At 50.0% G+C, this 15,432-nt stretch overlaps 1 protein-coding gene across 5 annotated transcripts in view; it reads right to left on the bottom strand.

Annotated features, from left to right (window-relative positions):
* Positions 1-11,947: 11,947 nt before the first annotated feature.
* Positions 11,948-15,432, bottom strand: part of Bcl2l1 (BCL2 like 1) — a 52,497-nt gene continuing 49,012 nt past the window's right edge. For 4 of the 5 annotated variants that reach the window (XM_047538897.1, XM_047538896.1, XM_047538898.1 and 1 more), the window contains exon 3: positions 11,948-13,593. In XM_047538897.1, coding sequence (XP_047394853.1) covers positions 13,456-13,593 — 138 coding nt within the window. In that variant the 3' untranslated portion in view covers positions 11,948-13,455. The remainder of the gene's footprint in view (positions 13,594-15,432) is intronic. The other variant, XM_047538894.1, reaches the window with a different exon arrangement.

Below are 15,432 nucleotides of genomic sequence, written 5' to 3'. Positions count from 1 at the left end.
GAAAGATGAGCCAGGAGCAGTGGTGCATACCTGTCATTCCGGCAACTTGGGAGGCTGGGGCAGGAGGATCACAAGTTCAAGGCCAGCGTCAGCAAATTAATGAGACCCTAAGCAACTCAGCAAGACTCTGTCTCTAAATAAAATATATAAAAGGGCTGGGGAGTGGGCTGGGGATATAGCTCAGTTGGTAGAGTGCTTGCCTTGCAAGCACAAGGCCCTGGGTTCAAATCCCCAGCACCACAAAAAAAAAAAAAAAGGGCTGGGGATGGGGCTCAGTGGTTAAGCGCCCCTGGGTTCAATCCCTTGTACTAAAAAAAAAAAAAAAAAAAAAAAAAAGGATGCTGGGTGAGAGGTAGGGGACAGGGTTCTAGGCAAAGGCCCTGTGGTAGTAAGGGCCAAGGCATGAGAAGAAATAAAGAAAGGGAGTCGGTGGAGCTCTCACACAAAGAGGAAAAGGAAGAGAGGAGCCAGAGACGGTGGGGAGCAGAAGACCACCTAGGGCCCTGGAGGTTCTGCTGCCTCTGCCGAAGAGATGAGTTTGGAGGAAAGCAGACACAGGAGAGGAAGATCGGGACCGAAGTGTGGGAAGCCTCGAACATCAATTTAATTAATCCGAGAAGCAGCTTTCTTGGTCCCAGGTTCTATCTGCCTTGGGTGGAGAGATGGCAAGGACGCAGAGAGGGAGCAGATAGGGGTCCTTCCCGCCTATTGGGTGGACCTCGTAGTCAGAAGCTAATGGGGGAGGAGCTCTAGAAGTGTTCAGAAATATGTTCCAATCCTGTTGTTTTCTTTTGTCTCAAGTCCTTTTTTTTTTTTTTTTTTTTTTTGGTACAGGGGACTGAACTCAGGGGCACTCAACCTCTGAGCCACCTCCCCAGCCCTATTTTGTATTTTATTTAGAGACAGGGTCTCACTGAGTCGCTTAGCGCCTCACTTTTGCTGAGGCTGGCTTTGAACTCTCGATCCTCCTGCCTCAGCCTCCTGCAGCCGCTGGGATTACAGGCGTGCGCCACTGCGCCAGGCTGTCTCCAGTCCTTTTGCAATACTAGGGATTGAACCCAGGGCCTGCGCATGCCTGGCAATGCTCGACCCCTGACGACACCCCCAGCCCTCTGTTTTCTATGTAGGCATTGTTTCTTTATAATGGTATTTTTATATCTACTCTTAAAATTTTACTGGTGCATCATAATCATACAGAATGGATTCATTATGCCATATTTGTGCACGCACAAGACAACTCGGTCAGCCTCGTTTCCCAGTCCCTTCCTTTTCCTTAGTTCCTCCCTCCCCGGATCATATCTATTGTCTTTGAAGGTTAGTTCACATCCTCATCATTTTAGTAGCTTCAAAGTTGTTTTTTTTTTGTACTAAGGATTTTGCACACACTGGGCAAGTGGTCTGCCATTTTTATTTTATTTTGAGACTGGGTCTTGCTAAGTTGCCCAGGTTGGTCTTGAACTTGTGATCCTCCTGCCTCAGCCTCCTGCACAGCTGGGATTACAAGAGTGTACCAGCACCCTGGCTCCGCCCCATACTTTTTTGTTTTTGCGGTGCTGGGGATTGAACCCAGGGCCTTGTGCTTGCAAGGCAAGCACTCTACCAACTGAGCTATCTCCCCAGCCCCACCCCATAGTTTTGACCTGGATGTTTTGCTAACAGCTTGGACATAAGTAGACTTGTTCAATGTGCAGGCAATAAAATCCATTTAGAGTAATAAATGACTGAGGCATTCTGTTGTTGTGGGCAACAAAGAAAGTTGTCAAGATAGACCCAGGGAAAAAATGGACATTGTATTAGTCAGTTTTCCCTCTACAATAATGCTGTGCAGGGCCGGGGTGTGGCTGGCTGAGTGGGGAAGTACTGCCTAGCCTGTGGGAGTCCTGAGTTGGATGTCCAGCACCAAAAAAAAAAAAAATTGCTGTAATAATAGCCCCAGAATTCAGAGACTTTCAACTTCAAATATTTATTTCGGTTCCTTTGTGTCTTATCTATTTATTTTTTCAGGGCTGGAGGTGGAACCCAGGGACTGGAACATGCTAGGTAAACACTGTAGCAGAGCTCTCTCTTCAGCCCTTAAGTGCTTATTTCTATCTTCCAAGGATCTGGAATTGGCGGAGGCCCTGCCAGGCTTGGTTCCAGGTCGTAGGTTGCTGGATTAGTTTTCCAAAATGGCCATAGCAATAATCCACATACCAGGTCATTTATTTATTTATTTTATTATTACTATTTATTTTTTGCGGTGCTGGGAATTGAACCGAGGGCATTGTGCTTGTGAGGCAAGCACTCTACCAACTGAGCTACATCCCCAGCCCTGTACCAGGTCATTAAATAACAGAAATTTATTTTCTCACTTTCTGGAGGCTACAAGTCTGAGATCGAGAGGCTGCCAGGACTGGTTTCTCCAGAGGTCCCTTCTGACCCCTTTAAATCGCCAGGCCGGCCTTGAACTTGCCATCCTCCTGTCTCTGAGGTTTGTAGGAGGCCGTCATCTTGCCGTTTCCTCACACGTTATTTCCTGTGTTGTGAGCATCCCGGATGTCCCTCTGTGAACCCAAATCTCCTTTTCTCTTAAGGACACCAGGCTGGTTAGATTAGGGACCTCCTCAATGGCCTCACTGGAATTTATTACTGCTTCTAAAGGTTCTATTCTCCAAATACAGTCACAGTCTGAGGTCTTGGGTTAGAATTCCAACACAGGGATTTGAGGGGACGAGATTCAGCCTGTAGTTGGCTTCAGGTTTACTCAGGTTTACTCTGGTCCACAAACCAGAGTGCTCTGGTTAGGGAGGGGCTTTACAAACCACCCCAGAACATAAGGAGTAGCCCAAAACGACCATTTTATTCTGCTCAGAGATTCTGTGGGTCAGGAGTTGCTGTGGGGCATGGTGGAAACCACTTATCTCTGCTCTAACAAGTCTGGGGCTTCAGCTAGAAACACTCAGCGGCTGTGGCCAGACTGTCTGGAGGTGTTTCGCTCACACTGGTGGTTGCTGCAGGCTGACATCTGGGACAGGGGTCAGTAGGAATGCCTCATTTCGGCATCCACGTGTTCTCTCTGTATGGGCTACCTTGGGCTCCTTCAAAGCATGGTGGTGGTTGGGTTCCAAGAGCAAGTGTCCCAAGAGAACCAGGGGGACATGCATTGCCTTTTTATGTTCTAGCCTCAGAAGACATGGAGCAGGACGGGGTCCACCCAGGTTCAAGGGGAAGAGGACGTAGCCCCACTGCTTAGTAGAAGGACGTCAGAATCACAAGACTTGTGGTGCATGTGAAATGGGAATATCTCTGTGGACATCTTTAGAAAACATGGTCTGTGGGGTTGGGGATTTGGATCAGGGGCAGAGTGCTTGCCTAGCATGCACAAGGCCCTGAATTCGGTCCCTGGCCCTGAAAAAAAAAAAAAAAAAAAAAAAAAACCACAAGAAAATACGGTCTGTCACTCAAGGTCAAGCCCCATATTAATGGGCAGAGAAATCCAAGGGGAACATAGGAAGGCAGACAAAGCAAATAATAACACCTATCACAGATAGTCAACATGATATCAAGTTGATAGGATTTTTAAATAATTTTATTATTATTATTATTATTATTAGTTTTACTGGGCTGGGGACTGAGCCCAGGGCCTCAAACAGCCTAAGCAAGTGCTCTACCACTGAGCCTCATCCCCGGTTTTTTTTTTTTTTTTTTTTTTTTTAATTTCTTCCTTTTCTTTTCTATTATTCTTTAAATTGCCAGGCCGGCCTTGAACTTGCCATCCTCCTGTCTCAGCCTCCTAAATCACTGCCCTTTCATACCCCTGGGTTCAATCTCCAGCTCCAAAAGATAAATACATTTTTAAACAATGTAAACATCAAATCAACAGAAATGAAAATTGACCATATGAAATTGGTTATTCATTAAAGTTCAAAAATCTTGACATTGAAATAAGCATATTTGACCTGAAGAAATTGGACCAGTTAGAAATAAGGGACACAGAAAATAACACACAATGACACGAAACTAGGGAACGCAGAGAGGAGCTCAAAATGAATGAAAGAAGAATCGGATCTTCATGGTGGCATTTACTTGGAAGCTTTTGATTGGAATGGAGAAATAACTTGGGGGCAGAGGGGCATAGCTCAATGGCAGGGCACTCATCTAGCATATGAAGGGCTCTGGGTTCAGTTCACAGCAGAGAGAGAGAGACAGAGAGAGAGAGACAGAGACAGAGAGAGAGAGAGACAGAGAGAGAGACAGAGAGACAGAGAGAGAGACAGAGAGACAGAGAGAGAGACAGAGAGAGAGAGAGAGATGAGCAAAAGTCATAACCAAGGAGATTAGAGAAAAACAAAACAAAAAGTTGTTATGGAAACTTTCAAGTATACAGAAAGAAAGAATAGAGAATGTGTCTTTTGACAACAAATCTCTGAGTATTCCTTCATCGGATAATGTGATAATGTCTTGAATTCCCCTTGATTCCTGAAGGAGACTGTGTTCCCCCACCCAGTGCTGGGGCTGGAACCCAGGGCCTCATGCGTGCTAGGTAAGTGCTCTACCACGGAGCTGCATCCCAGGCTGTGTTTTTATTTTTATTTTTCCAGTACTGGGGACTGAATTCAGGGACGCTCTACCACTGATGGACGTTCGTTCCCAGCATCTTTTACTTTTTGAGACAGGATCTCACTAAATCATCCAGGCTGGCCTTGAACTTGCGATCCTCCTGCCTCAGCCTCCTCAGTCACTGGGATTACAGGTGTGCGCCATTACTCCTGACTCTGAAGGACATTTTCCAGGAATGTGGGATTCTGGGTTCTTTCCTTTCAAGAGTTGAAAAATATTGAACTACTTCCTTTTGGGTCCAGGGCTTCTTTTTCAGGACTGGGGGTTGAACCCAGGACCGCTCTGCCTGTGCGCTGCATCCTCCCCCAGTCCTTTGTATGGTTGATTTAGAGACAGGACCTCACTAAGTTGCAGATGCTGGCCTCAGACTTAAGATCCTGCCACCTCAGCCTGCCCAGCCGCTGGGATTACAAGTGTGTGCCCCTGCATCCGGCTCGTTTTAAGAATATGCTTAGGTGTGCTGTGTTCTTTTTTCAGAAGGCACAAGGTGCCTGGTGTTCTTTGTGTGCCATTAGCAGCTCCCACCAGTCGTGGTGCAGATTCATTAGCTTATTAGGAGCGCAGGCGGCTTTCCACCACACGAGAAGATGTCAACCTCAATTAGAATCTTAAAAATGAAATTTTAAAGTACAGTACTGCTTTTTCATCTACCAGATTGACAAAGATCAAGGAGTGTTAACGCTGAGGTTGGCGAGAGTGCAGGAGACAGGCACTTTCACAGGATGCCAGATTTGACTGTATCGATCAAAATGACAAATGCAGGTCCCCTTTGGCCTAGCAGTTGTACTTCTGGGGACTTGTCCTGTGGCTACACCAGCAGGTGTGCCGCATGATGGATACGCGAGGTGGTCTGCTGCTGTCTTGTCCGGATCAGCCGAGCTGGAGAACTGCTCGAGGCTCCTCCCTCCGGCAGCTCGTCCCAGCTGGTGTGCTACCAAGTCCTCGCAAGTTGTGGTCGCGTTGGTGGCCCAGCCATGTGCCCTTGGCACAGCCCCAGAGGTCGCATGCAGACTTGGTGAACAGTTCTTATCCAAGGGCACAGGGGCCTGTGTGTCTGTGACTGCAAGGTTTACACTTGACTCAAGCATGGAGCGGACAGGATGTGCCAAATGCCGGGGAGAAATCGGCAGCCCAGGGCCAGGGAAGAACGGAAGTTAGGGGATGAATACCTTGGTGCTGTTGCTAGTGCCCCTTGGTGACATTTTTTTTTTTTTAAATTTATTTTGGTGACATGATTCTGAAGAGCGTCCCACAGTTTGTTGTTTCTTTCTCTCTTTCTTTCTTTCTTTCTTTCTTTCTTTCTTTCTTTCTTTCTTTCTTTCTTTCTTTCTTTCTTTCTCTTCCTCCCCCTCTCTCTATCTCTTTCTCTCTTCTCTCTCTCTCTCTTTCTTTGTACCAGGGATTGAACCCAGGAGTGCTTAACCACTGAGCCGCATCCCCAGCCCTGTTTTGTATTTTATTTAGAGACAGGGTCTCACTGAGTTGCTTAGTGCCTCACTTTCGTTGAGGCTGGCTTTGAACTTGAGATCCTCCTGCCTCAGCCTCCCAAGCTGCTGGGATTACAGGGGTGCACCACCATACCCAGAGTCCCACAGTTCTTTTGAAGAATCCCTGGGGGTGATCAAAGGATCCTCTGGACTGAAGTGGTAACTTACTCATTGTCCTACCCTATATTGTGTGTTCATCAGTTTTCCATCACTGTGACAACATACCTGAGATAATTATTCTATAAAGAGAAAAAGGTTATTTTGGCTTGCAGTTTGGGAGGTTCTGATCCATGATTGATTGGCTCCACTGCTTTGGGCCTGTGGCCAGGCAGCACAACATGGCAGGAACGTGTGGTGGGAAAAAGCCACTCACTGCGCTGGGCGTGGCGCCACACACCTGTGATCCCAGACCCTCGGGAGGCTGAGGCAGGAGGATCACAAGTTCAAGGAGGGTCTCAGCAACTTAGTGAGACGCTCTCTCTAAATAAAACATGCTGGGGACGTAACTCAGTGGAGCAGCGCCTCCTGGCCTAATCCCCAGTACTGCAAAACAAAGGAACACCACTCACCTCATCAGCCAGGAAGCAAAGAAGAAAGAGGAAGATTGGGGTCCTATAGTCCCCTTCAAGGGCACACTCCTGATGACCAGTGGACCTACCACCAGCCCCCACCTCCTAAAGGTTCCACTACCTCCCAACAGTCCCACCCTGGGGATCACACATTAGCACATTAGCCCCACACATTAGCCCCAGAGGTCCATTCAACATTCAACCCACAGCAACTGCTTCACTTCACCCTTTGAACTACTCACAACCCGAATTTGATTTGAGACTTTCATTAGGGGGAGTCCATATTGGGACAGTTAGAGCGTGGTGGTGGTTTGACAGCTCAGCCTGGTAAGATTGATGCAGTACTTACAGGGCCAGGGACCACCGATAGGTACTTGAAAACATAAGCGTTGAATCTGCACAATGGCCCCAGGAGATAGGCATGAGTACCACCTCCGGTTTGGGGTAAGGAAACTCAGGCCCCAAGAGTCCCTCATCCAGGACAGTCAGTTATTGTGGGCAGTGTTGCTTCAGAATCCCGCTCCCAAACTGCACGCTGGCCTTCCTGCCCTGGCCCCGACTGCTGTACCGGGAGGAGCAGAGGAGGCCCGGGCTGGCTTCCTCCGTGGCAGCAGCAGTCAGCTGTGCAGCGGGGCCATATGGTGGCCACCTCCCCTTCATCGTTTGCTTTCCAGGAGCCCAGGGAGCTTGGCGCCTAGCCCAGGTAAGGGACCGCCAACAGCAGCAGAGGGATGCTTCACCACATAAATGATCTGCAGTGGAAGGTTCTATCGTTATTATAATTTTATGATTTTTGCAATACTGGGGATTGAATCCTAGAACAAGGTAGGCAAGGTTCTACCACCGAGGTATACACCCTTTGCCCTTTTAATTTTATTCTGAGACAGGAACTGGTTAAGTCCCTGAGGCTGTCCTTGGATGTGGGATCTTCCTGCCTCAGTCTCCCAAGTAGCTAGGATTATAGGTGAGCACCACCATGCCTGGCTCCCCAACTACATTTTGTGTCTTTGCCTAAGTAGGGATTGTAGCTCTCCTACTGAGCTGCATCCTTAGCCCCTTTTATTTTTCCTTTTGAGACAGGTTCTTGCTAAGTTCTGAGACTTGCTGGCCTTGAACTTGAGGTCTTTCTGCCTAAGTCTCCTGAGTAGCTCAGATTACAAGTGTGAGCCACCACACCAGGCTCTAGAACTACTTGTTGTTCATATTCTTGGTATCTTAATGCTTTAAAAATGAATTCTTAAATTTATTTATTTATTATTTTATTATTTATTTGATACCAGGGATTGAGCCCTGGGGGTACTTAACAACTGAGCCACATCCCCAGCCCTTTTTATATGATATTTTGAGACAGGGTCTTGCTGAGTTGCTTAATGCCTAAGTTGCTGAGGCTGTCTTTGAACTTGCGATCCTCCTGCCTCAGCCTCCTGAGCTGCTGGGATTACAGGTATGCACCACCGCGATCATTTGTTTATTTTTATTTATTTTATTTAATTTTTTATTTTTTTGTATTTCTGGGCTTTGAACCCAGGGCCAGGACAATGCTAGGCAAATGCTTCAGCACTGAGCTATGCCCTCAGCCTGCCTTCTTCAAATTGTAAGATTGTCTTGTTAAAACTTTGTAATATACCTATTTGTATTCCTTAAGAATTCACAAAACCCTTTATAGTGAAATTATTCCAGCTAATTATTCATGTGTGAATTTACTGAAATGAGATGGTTTAAATAATTTAGAAGAGAATAAATATTCCATATGCCCACAATGCTACAATTTGTGTGTGGATTATTTATTAAAAATTAAGACATAAATTTATATGTGTCATATGTTTATTTCTATTATTTTCTATATATTAAGACAAGTTCTTATTATTTTTGCCTATAACAAAGACAGGTAGAGATGGAAAAATGGAGAGTTGGACATTATGAATATGATCATGATATAAATTAATTATGATCAAATGGGTTCTTTTGTCTTCAGTACCAGGGATTGAACTTAGGGTGCTTAACCACTGAGTCACATCCCCAGCCCTTTTTATATTTTATTTTGAGACAGGGTCTCGCTGATTTACTTATGGCTTCAGTAAGTTGCTGAGGCTGCTTTTGAACTCGCGATCCTCCTGCCTCAGGCTCCTGAGCCACTGAGATGACAGGTGTGCGCCACTGCGGGCTCAATTTTTTTTTTCTTTTTTAATATTTTTAGGTGTAAATGGACACAATACCTTTATTTATTTATTTATGTGGTGCTGAGGATCAAACCCAGTGCCTCACGTGTGCTAGGCAAGCGCTTTACCACTGAACCACAACCCCAACAACATCAAATGGGTTTTATAGAGCTAGTTGTTTAAAAAATTGCATGAGAAGGACTAGGGGCATGGCTCAGTGGTAAGAGCTGTTGAGTAGCATGCACAAGGCCTGGAGTTAGATCCTGGCACTGAAGGAAGGAGGAAGGGAGGGAGGACAGGAAAGAGCGAAAGCAGAAAAGAGACCCTGACACAGGACTTTGAAGCTGTCCCCTCGGTGTCTGTGTGACTGTGAGATGTCATCTGCCTTTCTCCTCCCTCCCTCCCTTCCTTTTGGTACTGGAGACTCCACCCAGGGGTGCTCTACCGCTGAGCTACATCCCCAGCCCTTTTAATATTATTTTTTGAGACAGATTCTTCCTAAATTGCCCAGGTTGACCTTGAACTTGGAATCCTTCTGCCTTGGCCTGTGTAGCTGGGATTACAGGTGTTTGTACCACTGCACCCAGCTCAAAATCAAGTTTCTTTCTTCCTTGTTTCTTTTCTTTTTGGGGGGGGGGATGGAACCCAGAGAAACTTTTCCATCGACACATCCCCAGACCTTTTTTATTTTTTATTTTGAGACAAGGTCTCTCTAAGTTTTTTAGGATCTCCCTAAATTTCTGAAGTTGGCCTTGAACTTGCAATCCTCCTGCCTCAGCCTCCTGAGTCACTGGGATTACAGGCCTGTGCCACTGTATCAGGCTCAAAATCAAGTTTAAGAAACAATTTTAGAAATATTTTATCTGGATGTTTTAATCAAATTAATATTTCATATCTTATGAAATGTGTTATCTTTTAATTCTTTTATCATAAATATGTAATATACAAAAATGGAATGAATTTTTCCACAAGACCCACCTAGATAGTTCCAACTCCCTTCCAGCTTTCCCTCAGTGTGCAATTCCAGTATTTACTCACGTGTGATGGCATATCCATGGCTGGGAATCACTGAGAGGTCTGGTTAAAATTTTTTGTGGAACACTTATACAACTGGATAAAAGAATGAAGTTGTTACCAGCTGATAATTGTTGAGGCTGCCTGATGAGTAAGTACATTGGGAATTCACGGATGAAAACAGATACATATGTACGCAGAACTAGCAAGGCCAAGTGTCTAATATGTTACCACTTGTTTAAAAAGGGAGGAGGGATAAAAAGATATTTGAATGTGTGTATTTGCCTGTAGGTGAAATGACGTTTCTGGAAGCATATGGAAAATCTGGGGAGGGATCTCCAGTGGCAGGCTAGCAGGTGGGATCCAGGGATACCTCATGCAGGGAGAGGTGGCGGGAGGCTGGAGGCTTATCCTTGAACTAAGAAGGGCGACTCAGCCTCAGGAGAGCCGGGGCAAGCTCTGAATCGGTCCTTTGAGGAGCAGGGCGACTCTGGAGGACACTGGGAAAAGCAGGCGGGCAGAGACAGAGGTCGTGGGCACTGAGCCGCTTGGGTTGAGGGCGGCTTTTGGGTGGCACCCAGTGGCCACCAGGGGGCAGTCGGGCCCGCTCCCGAAAGCGGCGGGGCGGAGCACCGGAGACAGGCCCCGCCCCCAGCTGGAGCAGCCGCCCCTGGGCTCCCCGACAGCTTTCCCAGGGCCCTCCGGACGTCTGGCCAAGGCCACGTGAAACTTGAAGAGCAGGACCTCCTTCCTTCTCCTGGAGGGCCCGCCTGTCCGATGGCGGGATCATCCCCAACCCCGCCTTCGACATCCAGGCCTCCCCCCACCGCCACTGGGTCATCTCATTCAATCTCGAAGGAATCCTGAGGGGGGTACGTACCCATTTTGTAGAGAAGCTGGGGCATGCAGAGGTTGGTGACTTACCTCGCGTCACAAGACTAAGCATGTGACCCCGGACACACACCTTGCCACTCTGGAAACTGGAGCGTTAACCAAACCAGTTCCACTCTGCTTCCCTCCAGGACACTCTCAGCACAGCAGCCAGAGGGACCTTTGGGGGCACTAAGGGACATACCTCTCACCTCTTCTTACCGCCTTCCTCAGATGGCACTGCCCTCAGGGCCACCTTCAGTTCCCGCTCCTGCTGCCTCTCACATCTTGGCTCAGACAGGGTGTCACCCTGTGCATCTGCTGCTGCTTCCCCAGGACCAACTCCCTGCACCCCTTCTTTTAGTCACTCTGTGGGCCCCTGCTCTCCCGTCACTTCCTCCAGGAGCTCTCCCTGTCTCCTGCCGCCCAGACGAACTCAGAGTCCGTCTGCATTGGCGAGCTCCCTGCCAGCCTGGCGCAGGCTTCACCTTCGTGCATACGATGGCATCACCATTCCAAAAACATCACCCTCGCGCCACCTTTCCTCTACAGCCATCTCAAATGATCTGAAGTCCTGAGACTCTACCTTAAAATGTCACCTCACACCAGGCGAGGTGGAGCACCCTGAAATCCCAGCAGCCCAGGAGGCAAGAGGAGCGCAAGTTTAAGGCCAGCCTTGGCACCTTAGCACGGCCCTACGCAGCTAAGCAAGACCCTGTGGCTCAGTGGTTGAGTGTCCCTGGGTTCAATCCCTGGTACTGGAAAAAAAAAAAAAATCACCTCAAGTGTGACTGCTTCCTCCATCTCAGTCCTTCTTGCCAGGAGAATGCAGTGGCTTCCTTCTGACCACCTGTTGCCCTTCAGCAACTTGAACAGTGCTGGTCTGTGCCTGTCTCTCCCACTAGAATGGATGCTTCAAAAAGGCAAGGGTTTCGTTTGCTGTAGGATCCCCAGTGCCTAGGACTGTGCCGATGCAGACTAGTGCTCAGTCCTTACTTGCTGAGTGGCTATTTGATTGTTTTTCCCACTACAATGTCAGCTCTTGAGGGCAGGGGCTGTGCCTGTCCTGTTCACAGTGCCCAGCACATAGCAGGTGCTCAATAAAAACACTATAAGGTATAGGTGAAGCAATTCATTCCTAGAGAGAGGAAGGGATGTGGCCGAGGCCTTCTCCAAGGGCAGAGGACTGGTTCCTGGCTCTCCTACAGCCTCTGCCTGCCCAGCAGCTCCCTCTCTCCCCATCCCAAGCACACGAGAGCCTTTGTTCACTGAGTCAACACAGTTTATTACTGAACTGCACTTTCACCTTCACACAGACTATTTCAAAGAGCTGGAACAAGTGGGGGTGGGGGGGACAGGTGCACCTCAGGAGCCAAGACCCCTGGGACAGCTTCCCCGGACCAGGGCAGGGGAGGGAGCATTAGGCCGCCAATCTCCGGGCACCAGCTCTCCACGTGCACGCGCACAGCAAGCCAGCAGCTCCTCACACATAAATACAGACACGCTTAACAAAAATAGTATATCATCTTCACAAGGAATAAAAACTAGTCTGGAATATGTACAGCAGAGAGCCTGGGGTGGCCAGTGCTGTGCTGGGACCCCCAGGGATGAGACAGGCCAAGGGTGGAGCAGAGGAGACAGGGAGGCCTGAAGGGCTCCTGGCCAGGCCACTGTGACCTTGGCAGCGCGGCTGCCCAGGCTGGACAGAGGTGGGGCAAATATCTGCCTGGCCAGGCAGGACAGGCCCCTCCAGTCAGCCCCCAGCCCCTGGCCGGTGCATCAGGCTCCCCTTCCTGCCTGAGGTAGGGAAGACCCCAGGGCTCCTACAGCTGCTCCTACAGCTCCCTTTTACCTCTGGGCTGAGGCCCCTGAACCCCTGGACCTGACGGGCAGCAGCCCAGGGCAAAGATGCCACAGGCTGATCTTGCAGGAAGTGAGGCACTGAGGCCATAAGCAGCTCTGGGGCACCTGTCTTGGGCCCAGTTGGTCCCTCAGTCATGGTCATGGGAGCCGGGGTGGGGGAGGGCCTAGGGTGGTGCTAACTGCGAGGAAGGGTCACCCTAGCTTTGGCATAGGGTGCTTCCTGCAGCTATAGCCCCCTCCCTCCTAGGTGGGACTGGCCTCTAGCCAGAGGCCTCTGGAGAACATTCAGACTAGGAGTGGGGACTTTGGCCAGGCCAGAGGTGGGGAGGAAGTCCTGATCCTTGCTTCTTTATCCCAAGCAGCCTAAATCACTAATTAGTCAAAAGTGGCCTCTAAATGGCTCTTGGGGGTAGAGATGGAAGGAATAGGGGCCCAGGTCCAGAGGGGGATAGGAAATGCCCAACTCTGAGGCCACAAACATCAAAACAAAGGCAATCTAGTCTCTTTCTGGGGAAGAGGGTCAAAAAACTTTCTAGCTCCTTACCAGGAAAGCGGTCTCAGAGGCGAAGGGGTAGGAAGGGTTCTACCCATTAGGTAGGGCCCTCCTGCCCCCAGCCACCCCCACCCCCTGCCAGCCTTCACGGGACAGATTTCAGGGAAATTTTGTGGATTCTGAGGCCAAGAGAACTGAGGTATGGGGGAAGGTGGCTCTCACAGAAGCGTGGTAGACTCTAGAAAACTAACTGCAGGGGACCAGGTCTAGGCCCAACCCACTGATGGATGGGGGGCATGGGCTGCATGTAGTGGTTCTCCTGGTGGCAATGGTGGCTGGACGGAGGGATGTGGTGGGGCGGGGTGGGTGGGAGGGAGGGCGAGTGGGCCGTCAGTGTCTGGTCATTTCCGACTGAAGAGCGAGCCCAGCAGAACCACGCCAGCCACAGTCATGCCCGTCAGGAACCAGCGGTTGAAGCGCTCCTGGCCCTTCCGGCTCTCGGCCGCCGCGTTATTCCCGTAGAGTTCCACGAAAGTGTCCTGCAGGGAGAGAGAAGAGAAGGCACCATTTAAATCCTCTGACGGTAATGAGCATGGGTGGGAGGAGGGCCATCTGCACGCAGTGGCACTAGTGATTTGGAGACCACAGCATCAGTGTCCACTGTGGCTGGTTAAGGGCTGCCCTTGAGCCCAGGTGGGCAGGAGAACCCTGCTTCCTACTGACACAGGTAGAGAGAATAAATGAACTTTGGCTCAGGTCAGGCAGCTGTGACCCTGAGGAGGGAAATACAGGCAGTGGCAGGGAACCGACAGTGGGCCAGGTGGCTGGAGAGAAGGGCAAGGGGAGATGGTCAGGGTGATCAAGAACCAGACCAGACCAGGCTGGGCGCAGTGGTGTACCCCTGTGAGGTACACCACTTGGAAGGCTGAGGCCCTAAGCAACTTAGCAAGATCCTGTCGCAAAATTAAAAAAAAAAAAAAAAAAAAAAAGGACCAGGGATGTGGAAAAGCATCTCTGGTTCAGTCCCCCAGCACCCCCTCCCCACCCCTGGCCAAAAGGGTGGGGCCATGCAGCCTGGAGGGGACGGAGGAGCTTGGGTGGAGTTTGAGATAGTGTGGGGATGTACCTACCCTTCCACTGTCCCACACAGAAGGGACTGGACTAAATCACGCGGGCAGATTCAGGGTAGATCCGGTCTTGGGACTTTGAACCAGAGGCCCTTCTCCCTCTAGAGGGAGCCTCTGGCAGGGAGGCTGGAGGATGGGAAGAGCAGGGCTGCAGAGAGGGTAACAATGGCACGACAGGGAGGCCTCCAGGATAAGGCCTGAGACGGCCCCTATCCCCACCCCACGGTTGTCACTCAGCCCAGAGGTAGGTGAGCAGTCGCCCACTGCCCTGAAGTTCAGTCAGACAGAAGCGCCGGGCAGGAGGAAGAGGGGCCGTGGCTGGCTGCCAGCTCAGGGAGCAGGGCTTCGAAGGGTCAAAGGACCAGGTCATGGTTTCCCAGCATGGGTCACCACGCTCGGTCAGCAGTGGATCAGAACCTAGGATTGAGTGCTCAGTGTGTGCTGTGGAACCAAGGGGCCACCAGCTGGCTCCAGAGTCCATGCTCACGCCCACCACACCCTCCCACGGGGCACCCCAGCTCCATTCAGTCCCAACTGGCCAAGCGGCTGCTGCCTCAGACAGGGCCTGTCCTCTCCAGTGGGCCCTAGGGTGCCCCCGTCAGCGCGCTCACCTGGATACCTGTCTGGCCCCACAGCTGACCCTCCAGCCGCGTTCTTGCAGAGGTTTCTAAGCACATAGCCCAGATCACAGTGCACCTGAGCTCAGACCCCCAGTAGCTTTCCCTGAACTTTAAAAGCAGTGTCACTTATTTTTGTGGCCCTGGCACCTAGCAGAGTGCCACACACACTGAGCTGCAGATCCAGCTGTAAGAACCCTCAACGCGTATGATGCCATTAGGGGGACGGCAGTGACCCGAGTGGAGCTGGAGGGGAATTGAGCAGATGGGGAAAGGCTCTCCAGCAGGCCGCACGCCATGGGTCCCTCTGACCTCTCCGTGTTCCCAGGGCTCCCCTCGCACCTCTCCTCGCCCCAGCCAGCCAGGCCCAGGGAGCCCTCTGCGCTGCAGCCCATCCGCCTTTCACCCCGCACACTGGCCTCATGGCTGATTCTCCTGGCCACTGTGTCTAAGTGGTACCCGCCCCCATCTCTCTGCCTACCCCCAGGCTTGCTCTATTTTTTTCTCAACGTGTTTCATAACCAGACTGCAGACTTTGTTTTGTTGCGCTCCATCTCAGTACTAGATCTTTTTTTTTAAGAGTGAAGAAAGGTTTCTTACTTGTAGGAGAAAGGAGAGCACTCCTAAAATAGCA

Source organism: Sciurus carolinensis, chromosome 2 (assembly GCF_902686445.1).
Source record: "Sciurus carolinensis chromosome 2, mSciCar1.2, whole genome shotgun sequence".
NCBI lineage: Eukaryota > Metazoa > Chordata > Mammalia > Rodentia > Sciuridae > Sciurus > Sciurus carolinensis.
This window is presented reverse-complemented; position numbering and strand designations above follow the sequence as displayed.